The sequence below is a fragment of the Harpia harpyja genome, chromosome 19, assembly GCF_026419915.1.
Source record: "Harpia harpyja isolate bHarHar1 chromosome 19, bHarHar1 primary haplotype, whole genome shotgun sequence".
Taxonomy (NCBI): domain Eukaryota; kingdom Metazoa; phylum Chordata; class Aves; order Accipitriformes; family Accipitridae; genus Harpia; species Harpia harpyja.
The window spans coordinates 21,339,443-21,361,694 of NC_068958.1; the positions used below are offsets into that span (position 1 = coordinate 21,339,443).

The following is a 22,252-nucleotide window of genomic DNA, read 5'->3' on the forward strand; positions in this document are numbered from 1 at the left end:
TAAAGGATTTCTTGTTTCTAGGTCTTACATTGTTGGGTCTCATGTTTGCTGCCTACACAGCACCGCACACTGCTCGCTGACCCCCCAGCCTGGACACTTGCAAAGAGGTTTCGTTAATTGCTTTCTATACAACTGTCACTTTACTTGCAAATACCAAAAGGGCGAGCAAAGGATTTACACCGATCCAGCCCTCCTCTCACAGAACAGACATAAAGCGACAAATAAAACTAGACCTTTCTTGGAAATTAAAAAGCATCAGGAAGAAACAGGCAGTTTCCACAAAGAGCACAGAAGTTTAGACAAACAAGCCTGGGATTAGTGACAGGGTTAATGAAAGACCCCTCTGCCTCAGGAAGATAAACAAGAGCAGCTTTTTTAAATGTAAAGGACACAGAAAAAGCAAGGGACAGACAGATGCTGGTTGGAATGAACTCAGAAGCCTGGGGCAGACGGGCAGAGAGAAGTCAGACTAGGCTTGTAGCATCAGCAAAGCCTGCTTCGTTCCTGGGAAACTGATAAAGAGTGCTCCAAGAAAGAGGAACTGCTTGAAAATGATCTTTCTTCTCTCCTTTTGGGACCAAATCAAGGTACAAGTAAATTACCTCTGCGAGTAAATCTTTAAAGCCAACAGATGTAAAAGATGGTTCTTACCACTCTGAAGATGCTTCATACTCAGCATTTTATAAAATTCCTACTCAAAAAATAAGCAGTTGATCTTTTTACCTCAGTGGAGAACAGGGTGCAAAACAAATCAATGCTTATATTGTCAGGGACACGGAGGGACAGCATCTTAAAAGCTTTGTGCAAATCTATGCTACAGTTAGTTTTGTTTAACAATATCCCCCTATTATTTGCTTCTGTCTTATGATTTTGGGGGTTTACTACATACCATGAAAGCCAGATTTTCACAATAACTCAGCATATAATGCTTGAAAACTCCTAAAACCTTATTTTACTGCCTAAAAAGAAATTGTCCCTTCCTGGCACTCGATAGATGTTCAATAATATTGATTTATTGACCCCCACCAAAGCCAAAGCCAAAACTTTTGCTAAAGAAGAAGAAACTTCAAAACAGTCAAAGGAAAGGGCAGATTTATTTTATATGCTGCTAAGTAATTCTGGTCTAAAGGTTCTGATTAAATTAAATCATGGCATCAAATTAAATGTCATCAGAACTAAGCACAAAAAAACCCTTATTATGGTCTACATCTGACTCAGCATACACTAATTTAGAGTTAACTAAAACACACCTGCTTAGGATTAGCACTGCAATAGTGAATTTGCTTTTCTGTCCTCAGCCCAAGATGATGCATGAACTAAACCCACAGTACTCGGCATGCTTTAGCAAAATATGCTGCTTTGTACGTGAATTCCATAGGTCTATGCTGGTATCACCAGAGACAGGCAACAAATGAACGTATTTATGCAGTATTCTGTGGCAGAAATGACGGCCAAAAAGCTGCAGTTTCCTGGAAAAAGTGCAGGGAAGAACACAGGCAAAACACCAATAGCTACTCAATGTATCTGTGCTGGGAGAAAGCCAGCAAAAGGAAAGGGGAGAGCGAACTCTGAATTTCCCTAGTTTTCAAAAGGGTCATTCCAAAAGGACTTCCAAAACGTTCATTGGCAAAGTAGTTCCTAGGACAGTGTGGAAGAGATCTGACGCTGTCTGTCCTTGGGAAAGGAGGTGCATTACCCAGCCAGTAGTTTTGCATTCACAGGCATTTCTTAGCCATAAGCAAAGTATTTCACTCTTCACCTCCTAAAAACCTCTATGGGAGGTATGCAAATGTCCATCCTGTCATCAGCCTCCAAAGCAGCCTGAGCACAACGGATGGGGACCGGGTTGCTGGTGCATTCACCAGTCCAGGTACTGCTTCCACAGAACCAGATTCACTGCTATTTTGTAAAATGCTCTGAAATACCTGACTAGGAAAGACGTTTTACGAAACCAAAGGTCATTAAAGAAAATCACCGCATTTCCAGTTATCTTCTTTATCCTGCATGAGGCTTAGGGAACGCCTGCAGTAAGCGAGATACTGCATAAAGGAGCCAAAGGGAGAGGAAAAGCAGCACGTGGGAAAGGGGGGAACAAGAACACAACAGCCCGAGAGCTGCACTGCTCCAATATATCCCCAGCAGATCCCTGAACTGCTGCAGGCAACTGCAGGAACAAGTAAAAGAATTAACACAGATCAACATGCAGAGGATGGAAGAGTCTGACAGCCCCATCTCGGTGCAGAAGAAGCATATGGGGTTTGTTTTCCTCTTTGCTGCCATTCAAGTTCCAGCAGTTAAGGCAATCTAGTCATTCAATTTAGATAAGCTTCAGTAGCTATCAGCAATTTAAACAGCTGCCTATGCCTCTCCATTCTGTTATTACCTCCTCCTTTCCAAGTGCTAATGCCATTAGCAAATTGACTTCCTCCCTCACACAATCTGTCTGGCTTTAGTATGTACAATACTAATTGCTTCCTAATACTTAGGATCATCAGCAGGCAGCAGAAGTTTGTACCACAAGAAAACCCTCCAGATGGGAACTGGTAGCACACAGGGTTTGCATGCAGTCCTTGCCATCCTCTCCTCCAAGTGAGGCAGACAAACTGGCCAAGTGTGGGAAAAAGACGTTTAGGCACCATATTACCAATTCAGAGCAGAAAGAGACACTTTTTTCTGCAATACAGCCAGTTACGTTGGGAAGAACAGGGACACTGACTAAGAAGACATGCATATTACAGGAAGAGACAGAAAGAAATGTAGGGATGGGGAGAGTATGTTGTTTTGAAGGGTCCTTGCTTCAGCTGCTTTCACTGACCTCCCTGTACCTCTGACCTCCCCTATTCCCTTTTTGTGACCTTTCCGTCCCTCAGTTCAGAGTGCTCTCCCTTCCTTCCCCTCCATCACCCAGCAGACCTGCTAGCGTAAGCATCAGCCAACATACTTTAGATTGCTGCAAAACTCAAAAAGCATACAAGGCAAGTACTATTTCAAACAGCAGCTATGCCAGTAAGAGGCCCAGTCCCATCCTTTCTGATAGCTGGAGCCGCACTGTCCATCACAGCCCTCCATCTTAAAATAAGCATTAAAAAAAAATATTAACCTTTCCTGCTTCGGGCATCTGGCTCCCCTCGGAAAAAAAAAAGGGAGAACACAATAAAAAGATGAAGGACCCTTTTGGCTCCCACTCTGACCTCCTCAGCTGAGCAGTGAGAAAATGGATTGTCCCGGACCTTTCATGTAATCCTTCTGCATTTCTAAAACACAGCTGCCCACAGGATGAGAGCCCCTACATTTACATCACAAAGAGCAGAGAGGCTCTTCCAGATGGGACAGCTTCTCTTTGTTGATTTTAACCATTAGCTCCCAAACCAAGCATATGTCTGTTCCCACTATTCAGAGAGTTCTTCAGCACAGAGGGGATCCCATAGCCTGCCCCAAACATGACCGGAGGAGGTCTTGTCCCACACAGCAAAATGGACAGGAGAGCAGGCAGCAGCACACAGCTTCCTCTCTCCCGTGATGGGTATCTCTCATTTACAAAGTTCAGTTGCCCATTTCTTCAAGTTCAGTAGGCAAAAAGAGCTCTGTAAATCAGGTGTGCAGAAAGTGCCTATTTCAGTTTTCATTAGCTATTTGTATTTTTGCTTATATGTATTAAAAAGAGTGGCTGCTCTTTGCACATGCTGGATGTACGCTACAGGCACCTGCCACAAAGACACCCATGGACAGGAGAGACCTAGACCAGCTGAATGCAGGCAGGCAGGCAGCAGGATCCTGAGGAGGCTGAAACATGGGTGCACAGTGCATGGTGCTGATGCTGCTGCTTTTTACAGGCTGTGGAAAGAGAAGAATTTCCTGGGGGTGAGAAGAGTTTCGCAGGACAGAAATCTAGGGCTTATTGTATGCAGAGTTTGCTCACCGTGGTGTTAAATCTGGGCAAAAGGCTGAGTCAACGTGCTTCACCCTGCTTAGAAGAGGCTCACTGTGGTTTTAGTGAAGTTGATTACAATAGGTTTTAAGATAAAAGAAGCCAGATAACCTAATGCAGGTATCAACAGGACAGATTAACAGTAAACCAATGCAAAACATGGAGTTCACTGCAACTTCTTTTCATACTGATTTTATAAGCACACTTGAGATACAAAGATATGATTTCATCTCCCATCTCTGCAGCAGAATGAGGAAACAATTTAAGAGCCCTACCTACATGGATCCCTTTCCCCAATTTGGGGAGATACTGCTGAGCCTCTGAGCAGTTAATTCTGTAGTAGAGCTACCAGCTTCAGGGATAGGGGAGCTCTTTCGCAAGGCAAAGGAATTCTGCAGTAGGAAAACATGAGATTAGTAAGTATGAATGGACTATTTTGCAATCCGCTCCCCTTCTAACCAGGTTAATGGAAAAGATATCTCCAGAGCCAGCTTACAGGAGATCCTAGAAATACTCCAGAGCACAGGGGAACAGATTACACTGGAAGTTCATAGACAGAAGTCTGCCCGCGAGCCCCCCCAAACATCTGATGCTGCAACTCAGACGGACTTCAGAGCAGGGAATGAGCAACGCCGCAAGGAAAAGAACTGCAGCAAATCGTGTTTAAATCGCTGCCTGGATGGGTATGTACAACGTGTTGCTCAAGGTAAAGAAATGTCTCCTAGAAAGCAGCAATAGCATAGCATGCAAAGCACAACATCAGCCAACATCTCTTGAAGCTGGATTTCTAATCAGCTGCATCCACTAACAGTAAAACAGGCTAACCTAGCTCCTGCCTAGCACTGGCTCTTTGGTTTGGCCATTCAGACAATAACAAAAATATGGCCCTCGGCATGCCAAAGCACAGAGCCAGCCCCTCTCACGGCGCTGGGGAGGGACCTGTGTTTCTGTTTGGTTTCTCCACAGGGCTTTCTTTGATTACTTGCTGCCACAAGATTGCAACAGCAATAATGAATCTAATTACCCACTTTCTGCACCCTGTGCCACAGGAAGAGAAGAGTTGAACTATAAGGTATCCCATCCTATTTTGCCTCCATACTTTACAAAAATCTTTTTCAGTCACCTCAGGCTTACATCATCAGGTTTGCCAAACCAGATTTCATGTTCCCTGCTCTCATTGCATTTCTCTTTCAAGCATTAGCCCTTATTCATCAAGATGAGTTGAGTTTGAGCAGCTGTTACTCCATCCCTGCAGCTCTTTCCAGTGTCTCTGGGAGCTTGGTAAGGCCACATCTCAGGTTGTTTACAGCAGTAGCAGGGAGACCTTAAGGCAAGAGAGAAATCCTGCCATTGTTTATGGTTGGAAGATGCTTAGAGAGATGACTCATGCTCAGCCAGGGAGGATAGCCCCAAAGATATCTAACAGCTTGTGAGTGTTTGTTTTTAGGCACAAAGCGAAAGCAGTAAAGGCGAAGATGAAAAGCAGGCATTTCTCTATCCCAAGTGGGACAGTGGCCTGGGCTTTACTGACACCAGCACTCAGCCAGGTGAGAATTCAGGGCCCGATGCAGGAGTAGCATCAGCCCGTGGCCAGGAAGGTCCGAGCACAGATCTCTGCCAGCACATCTGCAGAGAGGACTCCTTACAGACTTCCCCACCTATGACGAGTTAAGTGATTCGAGTTTCTGTGGCGTAAGCACAGAGGAGTGCAGAAGATTTCAAGAACTCCTGGAAAGCAGATGCAGCAAATATAGACCCATTTCCCGGGAACAAGAAATGCCTCACAGGTCAGGAGGCCAGGAGGGGGGCTGCAAGCAATGCAAACAGGACCAGTGGCTCCCTAAGTGCCTTCAGATTGGTGAAAATAGCATCCCAAGAGACAAAGGGCTGCAGCACAGGGACGAACTCTGCCTGCAGAGCACAGCGAGCGGGAACAGAAATAAAGCCAGCGAGAACGAACCATCAGCACAGGCCATAGATGTGTGCCCACCGCCACACATCGCTGCCAGCTCAAAACAGCTTATGATTCCTCATCATGCACGTCATTACAGGAGCTACACGAGCTTGCTTCAGGAAAAGGCTGCTGCAGTGTCTAAGCGACCCGGCCAGAATGTCAGCAAAACCAAGGCGATGCAATGAAAGCCCAGAGGGCAGAGCAGGGGATAACAGGAACAGATGGAGGCTGGCATGTGAAAGGAGCAAGCGGTCCTTGAAGAAGCAACACAAGAACTGGCTGCTAAAGGACAGGGCCTCGAGAAGTGCAGAAGAACAAAGCGGACAGACCGCAGATGAGGACACCCTCAGCGAGATGAAGACTGGGAAATACTGGAATAAGGCTCAGAGAAAGCAGCACATGCTCCCAGCCAAGGAATAGAAACAGAGAAAAGCAGTGCAGAGCCACAGGGACCAGCTGAGTGAAGACAAAGCCAGCACTGAGCACAGGAGAAACTTCAGTATCGTGGAGCTGAGTCAGAGGAAACTGATGAAGAACAGAAGCAAGAAAATCTTGGACAACTGGATCACCATTCAGGAGCTCCTGAGCCACAGGACCAGATTGCCAGATGGAAGAAGGACATACAGTCCCTTGTTGTCTGTCACAACTGTGTAGCAACCCTCCTGTCCCTTCCCAGAGGGTCACCCCAGGCATCAGGAAGGAACAGTGCATCTTCCCAAAGGCATCTTCTGTCACTGCAGAATGTTTCCCTCCAATATTTCCAAACTTCTGCTGGTCATTGTGCCCATTAAAGTCTCCCTGCAGAAAGAGGGAATGCAGTAGAACTACAAACTGGGAATTCAAGCCTGATGACAGGCTTGCTTCTCCACTCAAATACAGCTAGACGACCCCAGGGTCCACGGATCATTGCCCTGATACACGTATTGCCTACTTCACTGAACATGAAGATTTGGCTCACTACATTTCAGTCTGATTTTTTTGTACAGGATTCTCTGCAAATAAGGTATTTACCTCCATATCCAACTCTTTCTATATTAAAGCATTTTGTTGTTGTTCTGGTAAAAAGAAAAAATAATAGTATGCTTCAATCTTTAATATTAGAGTCGTATCATTATTTTCCACAGAATTGGGTGTGCTATGCATTCCTGTACTTTAGTTCACAGCAGAAAAAAAAAAAAAACACACTTAGTAAATATAGTTGTTTACTGTAAAATAAGAGACAGAAGTAGAAAGAGAAGCCACTTAATAGGTCCCTCTGTGGATTCTGCTACCAAGGGGGAAACAATACTCCCCACAGAGTTGCTGCATGTTTTATACTTATTAATAACCAGGAAAAATGAAAGATCCACAAGCCCACTGAACTCTTCCCTTCCTCCCCCTTTAAAGATTTTAGGAATGAGCTCAGCTCCGAGTGATGATTAAAAACCACCCAGTTATGTTCCTAAGCAGCAGTGCTCAAATTGAAGATTTGCTTGTGCTACCCAATGCTCCCTCCTTCGCTATTCTACACTACAAAGGAAACAGGGCAAGCTCCAAGCAATCACTTGAAGATATTTCACAGTTTTGCAGGCTCTAGTAGAAGGCGCTAAATCTTTCTAGAGGAAGCAGACAGTAGTGGTCCACCCCTCATCCCCACACTGCCCCACAGCTACTGAGACCAGACCACTTGGATCTGATGGAAAGGACGCCAGCCAGCCAGGAAACTTGGTTTGTAAGCCCACCTCGAAAGCATCCTTACTTCTTTGCACCTCGTGCTGGAGAAACACCATCTACCAAACAGCGATCTGTGTCAGCTCACATCACCACAGAGTTCTCAGCAAGGCAGAAGAAATTCAAGGAATTAAGACAGGAATAAGGATCGCAAGTTATTAGCTAAATAAAAAAAACCTCAAACACCTAGAGGTAAAATAAAGGCCTATTAGAGGAGCAGAGCAAGGTAATTAGCAGTGAGCAGTTTTCTGTGGCTCAGTGTCCTCTAACTCCTGTCTGGACCATTCTAGACCATCCTTTCACACAATGTGGAGCCAAACTGCCTTGCCCCATCTGGAGCTACTGTCTGCACTATTCCATTAAGACTCAAGCTCTGTCTCTACAGTCCTGTACTAACTTATCAGACTCCAAAGCTTAAGAAAGTATTTGGTAATAAACTCTGTCAGCCAGAAAAAAAAATTACAAACTTTGCCGTGAAATACTGCATCAATACTAATAAAGAGACAGAGACAAGAAATTGTATTAAATCTCAGTTCATTACTCTGCAGCTCTCCTTCTCAAAATCTTCTGCAAGAAGCAGAGTGCCATGCTCACCAAGATACCCCCCATCACTCCGCTTCCAACTCCTACCAAGCATTCATAAAACAATTCTCCTTGCCAAAAGTGCTGCTGTTCTTGCACTTCTTCATAGGTGCTGTTTTCTGTGTTTCCTTCCACCTCATTTGCTGCTAACTTCTGTTCCCAAGTCAAGGATTTTTGAAAGTTCAGATCCACTAAGTCACTTCGGATCACTCTGACCCCAAAGTAGACCCTCTTGATGACTTTGAATGTCTTCAACAACTGCACATCGCATCGGTAAGTCCCTGCATCAGACTCCCTAGTAGGGGAAAATCTGATGACAGAATTGGGGTTTTTGAAAGGTTTGAACAGTACATTATTTGTCGTGATAAGGCCTTGGGCAAGCCTCCACCTATAGCTATAGGCTCGGCTACTAAAGCCAACTGCGTCCGAGGTCATGCAGCTGAACTGGAAGGGTTTGCCCACGGGGATGGTGAAGTGGAGTAAGCCACAAACCCAGCTGGTCAGGCAGTCGGACCTGTGCAAGGTACAATTCCTCCTCTCTCCGGCGGGAGTAATCTCGCACATCTCCTCCAGTTTGAAGCCCAGCCCACAGGTGACACTGCACGATGTGGTGTTGACTGCAATTTTCGCTACAACTGACTTCAGCTCTGCTGGGATGGTAACTTTTTCAAAGGAAACTACCAATGGCAGATAGAAAGCACAAGGTAATATCCCAAGGATGTGGCTGTTCCCCAAGGTCTTCATATTGGGGTTATCAATCAGACATGCTACTTTCTAAAGCCACGCAAATCCAGTAGTCAAAAAACCACAGAATCATTCTTTGTAAATCTTCAGACTTAGTATTTCTGAAATCCCACCAGTATCATCTTCAGGACCTAATCCTTCCAGTAGGAAAAATCCTCCAAGACAGGCTTGAAGTACAACACTGCTAAAGAAGATGCAACACATTACTATGTCGGTCAGAATGTGAATAGTTCCTGTAACAAGGCAATAGAATGTTTTAATCCACTATATTCCAGCAAATGGGATCTATTTGACAATTTAAAAAAGATTAAGTCCTCCCTTCTCTGTAAGATTTTACGTCCTGTTTTAGATTAATTTCCACTGTAAAGAAGTACTGTTCCAGTTTAATTTTCCCACCAAACTATAAAGCAATGTAAGTAATCATTACTGGAACCCTTAAAATAATGCTGTTGAGCATACGGAAATCATAATTCCCTATGCAGCACCTGCACAGTTCTGTCTTATATACATGTATCCCAAAAGTACTCCTCAAATTACCAAGATCACGAAAACACGATTTCAACCTCTAGAGTCTGATGGCACTGACATCCAAAGGAAGCTGAACTGTATTTTATCACTGATGATACCCATCTTTACGCAGGGCTCAGCAGTCGCTCACATCTCCGCGAGCCTGCGTTCCCAGGGGAGCGGTGCCAACATCACAGTCCAGCTGCCCAGGTCAGAACGCGGCCCCAGACCTTCCGAGGGAGAACAAAGAACTCCCCTACGTGTGAAGCCAAAGCAAGTCCTCCGAGATGAGGACTCAGCATAAAAGCATCGTATTAGGCTCCTGACATCCACTATCAGACTCAGAAGGGATTCAACAGCACTGGCCTCATGGCATCACTCAGAGGAGCTGCGAGCCTAAGCCCCGTGCTCTGTGTCATGTACAGCCACCGACTCCGAAGAGAGGTATAAGCCAAAATCTTCACATTCAACTGATGCATCTGTAAAACAGAAACCACTTGTATGCTGCCATTGCAGCAAAATGCTTGAAGAGGAGACATCCCAGTGTAATTCACTTAGTACTCAAGCATTCCAAAAAAATAACGCACTACTAAAAAAGTTCTTCATAAAAAAAAAAAAAATATCAAAGTTACTTATTTTTGATGGAGTAATTGAACTATGGTCAAGGCAGTTCAATAATCAGTGTCTCCTTACCAGCAACTGAATTATGGATTGCAGAAAGGATTTGGATTGCCACGTTCTTCAACAGCTCTGCTAATGAATATCCACGTTTCTCTTCCTAACAATCCTTAATTTCTTAAAATGAAGACTTCTGAAGATCTAGTATATGTATTTTCCACATTCAATTTCCCTGGAGGTGCACTCTACACCCAGCATGCTTTGTGTTCAGCTCCCCTTTTGCATGTCTGTCTCAGAGTGCCGAGGCTGCACTCAGGTACACAGGGCTTTTATTAGACTACAGATTTACTCCTCTCTCTTGAAAAGAGATCATCAACCAAGTGCCACACAAAGAAACCAACCAACAACACACCAGCTGTGGTGAAGGCACAATATATTTGTGTTTGCACCAGAGCTGTGTTGTAGGATTCCTAAACATTGTCACAATATAAACAATGACGGTTGTATGGAAAAGCCAAGACTTACCCATTGACTTTAGGAAATAAAACATACCTCTTTATTTACAAACACAAAAACTAACATCACTGCTATATACTACCATCAAGCCAGTATCTGACAAATATTGTACAAAACTACAGATACCAAAAAATAAAATAAGAGATGGAAGAAAATAAACCAAGGACATATACACTGTACAGAGAAGTTTTAACAGAAATGAAGGCTGGAGTCTGTGGCAAATCATATGCTTTAAAACAATCTAGTGAACCATTGCCTTTGCATCTTTTAAAGCTTGTGGGATCGGCCACACCACATACGGGTGGTTTTGACGTAACAATGTTCCAGGAAAGATGCGAGTCGTCCTACAGGCAGAAAGAACAAAGAAAACTAATACCGTACGCAAGGGGATGGATTTCATTAAATGAAGCAGGCCACTGTACCAAAGCAGGAAATGAAAATACCAGTTTCAAAAAACCTTCTGATTTGAAATGTCTCCTCTCCTCCTATGCTTCTATCTCATGCAACTACTGCATACTTCCGACTGTAAATTAATAAATCTCTTTATGACTCCTCTTCTTGGTTTTTAATGTCTGCAGGATACTTTGAAAATTTAAATACGTAGTGATAATCTCAATAATTACATCTGGGGAAAAACTGAAGTAATTGCACAGGAACTATAAAAGTCTATAAAACAAGGGGCATTAGGAATGAAAACTTTCTTTTAACAGGCGGTTGGTCTAGCACAGGGAGGTGTCAGGCTGTAGGTATTGGATAGAGAGTGTCTCTTGCCATTCCCACAAGGAAAATATCACAACCATCTTCAAGGAATAAAAGGTTAAAGCATGGCTGGGAATGAGCTGTTAGCATTCATCTTTCTTCCATTCTTGATCCCGAAGTTTGGGGGGGGGGGGGGGTGGACAAAAAACTGAAAAACTACTGTTTCAGTTTGGAGAAATATTGGTTCTGTTTTTTCTCTAACTGCCAGTACCTACCAGCTAAGGAAGAAACCAATTGTTTCTGGTAGGGAATCTCACAGGAAAGAGAAAGAATAAAAACACTTGCAAGGACAGAAAGAAACTGCCAACACAGCTTTTCATATCACAGGCTAGAAGAAAGCATATACACTGAGTATTTTATCTAGAGCTACTTTCACTTGTTCCTTCTCCCTCCCATAAGCAGAGTCATCCTTCATGTCTAAAATATTCACAATATGAAGATTCATTCTTTGCAGACTTCAGAGGAGGTCTTGATTCTTCACATTAGATCTCTATCCACTTGAGATGAAATCAAACCTGGCACATAATCAGCAGCAGTGTTTCACTAAGCATGTCAGCATAGAAGACATCACACTGAGCTAACAGAAAGGCTGATAAGGTAATACAGCTGGCATAGAAGGACTTACAACTCACCGAAATGAAAATTAACAGCAAAGAAAGGGAAGTTTGCAGGATACACAGTCATACGGCATCAGGAATAAAAATACACACTTTGGGTGTTCTTCAATCCAGGAACAAAACAAAAAAATATTTAAAAGACAACGGCTGATAAGATCTGGAGTGGCAGAGTGTTGGGTACCAGCTCACTTTAGAAATAGTTATATATGTCAACACAAAGGCAGTCCAATTAGTCTCTTTGCAAATCACATGACCTGAGAGTCAGCATCTTACACTGTTCGATGAAGAGGCAGTTAAGGAGGAATGAAGGCCGTTTCCTCTTCCATATTCATTTCTTACAAAAGTCACTCCCTGAATCCATGAACAATCAGTCTGCTGTATTAGTCAGTCCACTCTGACTGAGCATTTCATCTATTTTCCACATTATGGTGTCAATATAGGAAAGAATACAGGAAGATAGAGAAGAATGTCTTCATAACAATTCTGAGATTGCACCACCTGCTAAAGAGATCAAAGACAGGTGAAAAGTAAGTAACCAGACTCAAACAGATGTTACCAGAAAGCAGAGACCACCAAATACGGTAGCATTTCCAGAAAAAAAATGAGAGAGAACAAGATTTTCTAGATAAAGCCATTCTTTTCAGAATGAGATATAATCAACAAGATACTATCTACGACAAATTAAGATCTACAGTATTTCTGCATTTGTATTTGAGATCACGTGCACAGGCATGGACAAGGTGGCTAAGGAACTCTGAGCTTTTACTCCAAAAGTTGCAAGCAAACTTACCTGGTGTACAATTTTTTGATTCAACAATCCCAAAAATCTCAGAGCAAAGGACAACTGAAAACAACAAGTTCCACCTAAGTCTGGGTTAAACCAGATTGCTGTAAGATTTTATTCTAAAACTATAAAATAGATCGAGCTTCTCAGTTTGTTTATACTGAAACCTGATTTTGACATAGCTTTAAGAATAAGACATTTACTGCCAGACTGCACAGTACAGTGACACAGACGCACTTGCGCGAGGCTCCAAGTTCCAGCCATGCAGCATGCAGAAAGACACTGTATTATGGCATATCAGCAAACAGTTTCCAGAGGAGAAATGCTTGCTGTGTGACTGTTTTAGCGACTAGTTAGTTACTTCAGAAAGCAACAGCACAAGGAACTAGCAGAGTTAACAGCTTCAGGCACAAGAGACAGAAAAGGCAGTCTGGCTCCAGGATCCCAGGCAGGTGGCCATTTGAATTTGGAAGTGTGTATTTGCGGTGTGGTGGAACACCGGCAACCCCAAGAAAAAACTGGCTGCCCAAAATAGGATTCTAAGTGCAAGCCGTAAAGAGAACAAAGGAAGACAGACATGAATTTCATGGAGTAAAAGACTACTGTGAGTTTGGAAAGATCCAAGTGACAGTTTCTTGCAGTGGACAATCTGTTCTTCTCATAACATGACTCATATAGACACTTCCAACACTGTCTACTGAGATCTACTGCATGGATCTATTAGATTCTCTTAAGTCAACAGTACTGTAGGAGGGAGCGCAATAACAGGTCCTAATGAGAGACAGCAGTCCATCATAGCAGTATTGATTATTTGCCTATATCTCAATCAAGCTAAAGAATGCCACCATGGAAAAACACCTTAAAGTGCTCACAGGCAGCAAAAACTAAAAGTAAATTTTAGAAAGCTCTACCATCTCTGATAGATGGGCAAAGTAAGCAGGGAACTTGGGTCTAAACCCATTTGTTTGTAAGAAAAGAAAATTTCCATTCTACAGTGTCCAAAAACCAAAGCTAACCGTACTGGCACAGGTATGCACATCCCAAGCTTAGCAGCAGTAAAATTCCACTGTTGTCTTTTATAGCAAGTCAGGCTATAACAACTGCATGAAAGCATTACAAACAAAACCACACAAAAATCCTCCCAAATACGGCTTTGCAAGGATCTATAAAAAAAACAAGAAAGGAGTCTGTCTAGAATGTTGCTTCATTTGAAACATTAGAGGAAATGGGAGTATTATTTTCCCAGCTCTCAGAACAGACCAATGCAATAGTGATCACAAGCTGCAAGAAGAAAGTACACTGACATCTGTCTGCAAATGTAGATCAAGCAAATTAGTAAAACAAGTTGATAACAAAGTTCCATAAACATACCTTGAAAAAGTTGAACAAAAATACTTGCTATTAAAACTACTTCTCTGAAAACAGACTGCTTATACAGCCACTTAAACATGGAAAAGTCAAAATATCCAGCTTTTTTTTTTTTTTGAAGCAAGTGATGACTGAAATTTGTTTTGGAAGCCACATTGTTAAGTTTCCAGTGCACGATCCTTTCTCATTTATATCCTTTTGCATATGGTCATGTTAATTAGCAGCACAATAAAAGAAAGCAATCAACAGGCCTGCTGATAAAACTAACGGTTACACTCATTTGGTCTTCAAACCGGTCTTGTCCATCCAGCATGGTACAACAGAGCGGTCAGGATGTGTAACAGATGCCAGCAAAGACACCTGAGGATCCACACAATCCAGCAATTCCTTACTATCATACATTAAAACATACTGGATGCCCCCTAATGACTTGAAAAGTCAAAAGAGAATCAGCCTGTCCGGCAAATCTGACACTAGAAGCTAAGCAGTACCTCCCAGGCTACAAACAAGGTCTAAGGATATTCTTGTCTATCTGTTTAATTTCTAGATTTTGCAAGGTGCAGCATGAAAGGATTAAATAGAAGCCCAGAAAACATCCACCATGTTTTTCCATGTATAGACTAAGTTTCCTTTATCCCATTCCCTTTCTCAGCAAATAGCAATTATCAGTACTAGTACAAGCAACATAACAGGAGCTGAGCAGGAAGGACAATGAGCAAGGTGGGTAGCATAGGACCAGCAGTGAGGGAAGGAAGGGGGGGGTGGGGAATAAAATCACTTCCGTACAGTCTAAAATCCACAGCAGCAGCTGCTGATTCAAGGAAATGCAAAATTTGATAGATCAATTACATTGTGTCTTTGAAACTGTTTATATATCAACCCTGGGTTCTTCATTACAATCTAAAGAAAAAAAAAAAAAAAAAAAAAAAGGAGTTCACATCACTTAATCCAATCATGTGCTTTCTTTACTGCGCTTGAATGAACTTTTCCCAAATAAGAAGGTGAAATAGCAAATGAGACAGATGGGAAACACTTGGTCCCTCTGAGACTAACTCTAGACCCGGAAAAGCTGACTGCAACAGCCCTGTTTTAGTACACAACCAACAAAATATGACTAAAAAAAGAAAAGGGGGGGAGAAAAGTCCACGAAAACCTATCCTCATTTACAGCAACTGTACTTTCTGGAATTTAACGAAGGCTGCTGTATAACTAGGAATAGAAAATTCAGCCCCTGAATTTTATCTCAGGGGTCATTTATCAAGCGGACCATTGTCGATGCTCCATTTCCTAATTCTGCCTACAGAACTTTTCTGTTCTTCATCACTCTGCCTAGTATTGATGGCACAAAGTATCAAATTCAGCTTCAGAATCCTTCACTATTCACATTTTCCCCCCTCAAAATCAACCCACCAAAACCAAACATTGTTACTGTTTATGTAAGAATTGATAGAAGTTATTGAAAAGATTCAAGTTATCAAAAGACATTTTGCTTTTGAAATGGTGCTCAATCTCTATTAAAAACCCTACATGCTCTTTATATGCAATAACACAGGCATGGATATCAGTTTTATTACAAATACTGAAAGCACTCCCACTTAAAAAAAATGTAAAATTTTGCCTATCCTTGACAGCAGCTAAACATTTAGTAAGCAAGTGCCATCTGGGAAGATAAAACGCTATGACTATATTAATTCAGGGTCTGTACAAAGCAAGGCCACCAAGCAAGCCAACAACGCTCACGCTGGGTTCCTTACCTGTCAAAGGCTGTCCCAGCTCCGCCTGCACTTTACCCTTCGCTGCTCCTTCCAGAGGTAAAGCACCTCTGTCCCCTTTGTAGAGTTTCGGTTTAAATGGAGAATCTTTGTCTTTACCTTTTGATCCTTTAGGCCTGCCTGCTTGCTTCTTCTTGGATTTACCATCTCCCTTCACACCCAGCAGCGGATGGACTTCTGTGGAGAGACAATGTGTTACCAAAGTGAGTTATCCCTTAAGATGCTTGTATCAGCACATACAGCCCTTAGTGTTAAATACAAACAGCATTAAAAATTACAGTTTCAGGATGCCTTTACTCATTCCTAGCTTGCAAAATGCCAGCAGATTTGCAGAGTTGGTGGCTACTAATAACTGCTGTAAGAAGTGACTTCAAAGGAAGGAGAAAATTAGGGAGTGACCTTCTGAACTTCTGGTCTTCAGACAAAGTTAAGGCAAAGCTAAAAACCATCTCAGATGCAGAATAGGCACTAAAACAATGGCAGCTTCTACGCACCATCATTAGGTACTCCTTGTAGTTCAATGTTGGTGGTTTTGGGCTTCTTCTTTGGTGCCTGAGGTCCATCAGAGGAGGACTGCCTCTTCTTCTCGGATCCTATTCCCTCATCAGTTAAAGAACTCTGAACCGCATCTGGTGGAGGTCCATAGGGGTTTTCTTCTGGATCTTCAACTTCAGGAGCAATGGGTAAGTAAAGCAAAGCCTTGGAGTCCTCCAGTTCTTCATCACTGTGAAGGAAAAAAATTTGCTTTCATTTAAAACCAGGGGTTATTATAACATATTAGACAGGGAATATTAGCGATACATTTTGTATTCATACTTTAAACAATATATTCTTTCACCTGCTACAGAAGGCAGCAATGGGATCCACACTAGTTACATCCACTTCTTCATCTTCTGCAGCATCAGCACCTGAGAACCAGGGAAAAAAGACAAATTAAAGACAGTAAGGAAAAGGCCAAATTACTTAGAAAGAATGGGACTGACTGCTTAAATGTCTAAGCATGCAGAAGTGAGAATTAAAGCAGAAAACAAACCTAAAATATCTCCTCTTAAATCCATCAGGTTCTTATTTTTCTATGTTCTCATACAGACCTATTGTTATAAAACACCAGTAATAAAGCTACATAAAAGATTTAGAATCTTCTAAATGTTTTGTTGTTTTCACTAAACTAGTTCTGAATCTAATTAAATTTATTTTAATGCTTAATTCCCACAAGCCAACATTACACTTAAATATTAGAAACTGCTAAACAACAATTAATCTAAATATGAGAAGTGCTGCAAAGCCTGGTAATGAGGAGAGCTCTGTGGTATGCTGGGAATAATCCTTATTTCTTTCCATAGCTTAACCATAGCCTTTCACAGTACACAATTTTTTGGCACCACCAAGTGGCCAGGTTGCACTGCTACTGATTCAAATTCAGCACTGCCGCTGTTGAGAGCAAGCCTGTACAATGTTAGCTGTCTATTTGCTGCTGCCTTCTGCTCAAACATGCATTGGAGAGGGGAGACATTTCTAAAAAATGTTGCACGTCAATTGGCAGGAATCATATTGATTGTGTTAGTTCGTACATCTTCATTTATCCATTCCTGTTTTGTCATTTAATACCCATGTATACTACCATGACCACTAGTTTTAATTTTTACTATGGTCATGTAGTCAGACTACCAACTATTTGCTACATAGAAACCCACTTTAAGCAGTACCTGTCTGTTCTGGTTCACTCTTATCTTCATCTTCAATGTCAAATTCTGACTCTCTCTCTTCATATTCTACATTTTCATCCAGCTCTTTGAAGTCAGGTGCAAAGGCACTCCAGTTTTCCTAAACCACAAATTCAGAACAATTTTTAACTTATGCAAAGGAACAGCAGCTGTAGTGAGGACTCGTGCAATTACAATCTCATTCTGCATTAAAATCCCGCAAGCCACACACAAGATCACAAAAATAACCCAAACAAACAAACAAAAAAATCAAGCCTCATTTAGGTCCACAGTCATACAGCAAATTAGGAACTGCACAAGTTAGTTCCTACTGAAAATACAACATTGTAGTATTCCTTAAACATTGCAATGTACGTCATAAAACAAAGCTGTGTGTTCACATTTAGCCACTTCAGTTTTGGCTCGCTCGCTCACTCAGATTTCCCATGCTTAAACACCACATTCAGAAGGACACCATTCCCACATAAAATGTCCCTGTGATGATATTTAAGAATTAATGCAAAGCTTAACTAGTTCAGCGGCTGAAGTATGAGTACCCTCCTCACATTCAACAAGATGGTAAACATATGTCAAGTTAGGCAGGTGAACCTAAAAAGCTTGCTGAATGGGGATTTAATAAAGGATTTCAACATGCAACCATACAGTCTACTAGGACGGAGACCACTGGGGAATCCTCTTAAGGAAACCATCTAAAACACTTACCACTTGATTCTGAGCCCATATTGATACAACACCACTTGAAATAGAAGCTATGATCGGTCGGACAGGATGCCACTAGATTTATTTGAAAGAGAAAAAGAGGAGGAACTTCATTGGTAAATGGAATTAAGAAAGGTTAGTTTTCAAAACAACAAGAAACATAGTAATAGCAGACAGTTTTCTTACTGCTACATCCAAGAGTAGCTCTCCTCTGGTCCCGTGGAGGATTTTCACTAGGTTTCCAATACTCTTCTCCCAAATGTACAGGGCATGCTGTCGTGCTGAACCTGCCACTATATATTCACCATCACCAGAGAAACAGCACTTCTTCCATGGTGTCCTGCGTGCAAAGACAACATCACAAGTTAAACGGTTAAACAACAGCAGAGCATGGACGTCGGAGGACTGCGGAGTGGGCTTGTTCTTCAGATTGAGGTCTTACACACTCCCAACCACAAATAATAGTTAAACTTCAAATCAAATTGTGACAGACAGGTTTCAAATTAAAATATCTGTCCATTACGCTGAGTAAGATACCAAACTACCCTTCATCCAGAGACTCCCATTAGTGCCGAGCACACAAACCTCACCTTTTCAAGTGAGGCTGACCAGCCATTCTACTGCCTCTTACCGGTTCACTAAATCCTGCAGCTTCTGCATCGGTTCAGGCTCCCCATCTCGTCCACAAGTTAGAATTTCACGGCCATCGTAGACCCTGATTATCCGGTCTGCTGTGTTTATTAAAAAGCAGCTGTAGAAAGGAGGGCACAGAACATGCATTGCATTAAAAGACTAAAGATTAATTGAAAACCATAGGGTAGATTGACAGAGCATACAAGGTCTGAAAAACCCCCACAATTCTTTCATGGAACATATTCTGATTCTTTTTATTTCCTTAAAGATACCACTTGATAGATGAAGTAACTCACCTTCCTTTCCGAGCAAATTCAATCGATTTAATAGCTGTGGTGTTGCTGGTTCCAGTTGTCACTCTGAAGGAAGCAACAAGATCCTGAGTGTCTGTTTTTAAGACCAAGATCTGAAGATTAAGGAGACAGAAAGCAATCAGCATCTTCATTATAACTCATTCCCCTCTTGGTACCTTTAACATCAACTACTAACCCTGACAACAGAAGCTTCAGCAATCTACACAGGAATAGTTGGGATTCTGCAACTGTAGTTCCACTACAGTTTCTGTGACAGTTCTGCGACATAAACATTGGCTTATTTACACTGGACAAGGATCCAACAAACACAGTCAAAGACAACAGCAACACAAAGACCTAATTCAGACAAAGATTATAGTCTAGAGATCTTCAAAGATAAAACGCGATGCTTTATTCAGAAGATCATATCAATGCAATATCAATTATTCAGGAGACGTTCAGGAAGCTTAATTTGTATATTAAAACAAAGAACGCAACCCAGAAACGTTAAGCATCTTGATAAAAGCAGGAAGCAATCTAAGCTATTGCATCCAGTGCCGCCTGCAAGTCTCACCTTCCCCTTGGCATTGCCCGTATAAATGTATTCCCCTCGCCTGTCAAAGGAGGCCACAACATTGAGATCAGAATCATCATCCACAGGTAGGACAACATGTTTGGAGTCTGACAGCGTTAGCATCACTGGCGCCGACTTCATGGGACAAACCAAAACTCTGTTTCTGCAAAGCAGAAAAATAAGAGGTAGTAGTTTCTTCTCTGGAAAAGAATTTCCACATTTAGATGCAGAAAAAAATCCCAATCTATATCAAGAAATACAGAATACCGCTGTATTTTTATTATCTTATTTTGTCTTTGTTACTTTAATCACAAAATGACATTAAGCTGGTGTGTGCTTTAACTTCCTTTCTTTCTCTGGAAGCTTCTCCAAGTTTATGCAGTAACTTGTAAGCTCAGTAAGACATTTCTACACACATGTCCAAGAATCATTCCCTTGTTTCCTCTCCTCCCGCACTGATATTTTCATAACAAAAAGAGCCACAACAGATCCAGTTAGGGTCCTAATCACAAGATAATACGCCAAAACCATCTATCCGATTTGGGAAAATCACTTTGCAAACTGCAGTAAAAGCATTTGAATAATCATTAGTTCTACCAAAATAAGAGCAGTTCTACCAAAACGAGAGCATTCCACCCTTTTTCCACAGGACTTACTGGTCTCGAGGGTGGTACTGAACTTTCAAGATAGGCGAAGGAAATCGAAATCTCTGGTCGCAGTCTCCGGAGAGCACATCCCATTGCGACACAATGTTATCGGTTGAAGCACTCACCAGTTTGTGACCATCTCGACTCCAGCTACAGTAACGAGAGACGGTTCAAGTAAAAGTTACTCCTTAAATGCATAAGACGTGCCTACAGCTTAAAATTATCAGACTCGGATGTAAATCTGTCAGCGTGAAAAATAACCTAACATCCAGAAACTTAATAGCCATAACACGCTTCCAAACTCTCTTAAAGAAAACTATCCTGAAACGTAGCTGAGCAGCCCGCAGCGGGCTGGCATTTCAGCGATCAACACGCCCAGGTGTTAAGAGCCGTCAGGGCATCAGCACACCCGACGCTCAGCAAACACAGGCACGGACAACCTCTAACAAGAACGAGAACAGCCTTTCACACCTGGTGCGTAAGCTATGAGCTCAATTACCGCTAAAGGTTGAATTCGGTTGCCCCGAGCAAAAAAAAAAACAAAAAACAAACAAAAAAAACCCAACAAAACCCCGAGCGTTTTCTCACCATAACGAGCAGACGGGGTGAATGTGAGCGCTTATGATTTTGGCGATGCCCCTGGTGAGGAAGTCCCAGATGACGATGCGCCCGTCGTTGCAGCCCACGGCCAGCAGCGTGCCCCAGCGATTGAAGGTGCAGGTCAGGGCCATGCTGATGCAGTCCAGCGTGCCATCGGCCTCCTGCGGGGAGAGGGCAGCGGAGGGGGCGGTCAGGCCGCCGCCGCCGTCCCGCCCGGCCGCCGAGCCGCTCGCAGCAGCCGGCGGGACGGGGGTAGCCCCGCGGGGCGGGGAGGACGTTTACCTCGGGGTAGTTCTGGCCGAAGGACTCTGCAACGAAAGGTAAAGACGGCGTTTAGAGTGAGGCGAGCCCGGCGACCCCGCGGCCCGCTCCGCCTGAACGCGCCCCGTTCACGCTCCTCCGCCGGCGGGGAGGCGGATCGATACCCGCCCGCAGACGGGCTCCCGGCCCGGCTCGGCCGCCCCTCTCCGCCCCCGGCCCGGTCCCCGCGGCCCGGACCCACCGAGCAGCTCCAGGTTCATCGCGGCCGCCGTCCCGCTCCCTCCGTCCCCGTCGCCGAAGGACCCCGCTGAGGGGAAGGGGGGGCCTAAGCTTGCGCTGCGCCGCCCGGGCGTTCGCCTTAACGAATCCCCCCACCCGCTCCCTTCCACCTACAGCCCCGCGACCCACCGGCAACTCGCAACCCGTTGACGACCCGAACCCCGATCGCCGGACCCAGCGCCGTCCCCCTCACCCCGCGGCGGTGGGGCTCGGTAGCGCGGCGGGGTTCAGGCAGAGCCACGGGCAGCCCGGCGCCTGCGCGCGGAAGGTTCCGGGCGGGTCCCGCGGCCGCAGAGCCGAAGGTTCCGGGGGCGGTGGAAGAAACAGCGGGAGCGGCGGCGAACGATCGTTCACAGCGGTTTTGGGGTTGGTTTTTTTTTTTTTTTTATTGTGCAGCGCCCGGTAGGCGAAGGCTGAACTCACAGTCGCGTCTCTGACAACACACGGAGCGTAGGGGAAGGAGAGTGGTTAGTACGGCACGGGTCAGATACAAAAAAAAATTAAAATAAAACCCCATAACAATAATAATGATAAAATACAACAGTTGAGCTCGGTCGTTCCGGTTATTGCACTTTTTGGTACGCGCTCGGTAAGGTGGTTACATTTTCCTGTAACGCCGTTACACGGGCCAGGCGGGGCCCTGCTCCCCGGCCAAGCAGGCAAAGCCACTGTAAGAACACGTA

The 22,252-nt window shown here is 43.5% G+C and overlaps 2 protein-coding genes across 3 annotated transcripts; both read right to left on the reverse strand.

The window, feature by feature from the left end:
• Nucleotides 1-7,217: 7,217 nt before the first annotated feature.
• Nucleotides 7,218-10,432, reverse strand: TMEM81 (transmembrane protein 81). Its single transcript, XM_052814458.1, has one exon. The coding sequence runs from the start codon at nt 8,916-8,918 to the stop codon at nt 8,130-8,132; it is 789 nt and encodes a 262-aa protein (XP_052670418.1). The 5' UTR covers nt 8,919-10,432; the 3' UTR covers nt 7,218-8,129.
• A 139-nt stretch (nt 10,433-10,571) lies between these two features.
• Nucleotides 10,572-21,741, reverse strand: RBBP5 (RB binding protein 5, histone lysine methyltransferase complex subunit). Of its 2 annotated transcripts, none has more exons than XM_052814457.1 (14): nt 21,532-21,741; nt 21,312-21,337; nt 21,018-21,190; nt 20,439-20,579; nt 19,783-19,945; nt 19,212-19,321; nt 18,914-19,033; nt 18,469-18,622; nt 18,286-18,357; nt 17,566-17,683; nt 16,698-16,767; nt 16,354-16,583; nt 15,842-16,036; nt 10,572-12,433 (listed from the first exon to the last, which is right to left on the reverse strand). In XM_052814457.1, the coding sequence occupies exons 1-14, from the start codon at nt 21,548-21,550 to the stop codon at nt 12,408-12,410; spliced, it is 1,617 nt and encodes a 538-aa protein (XP_052670417.1). In that variant the 5' UTR covers nt 21,551-21,741; the 3' UTR covers nt 10,572-12,407. The 2 variants fall into 2 exon arrangements, with proteins under 2 accessions (XP_052670417.1, XP_052670416.1); XM_052814456.1 differs by having other exon boundaries at nt 10,572-12,436; nt 21,532-21,739.
• Nucleotides 21,742-22,252: the final 511 nt, after the last annotated feature.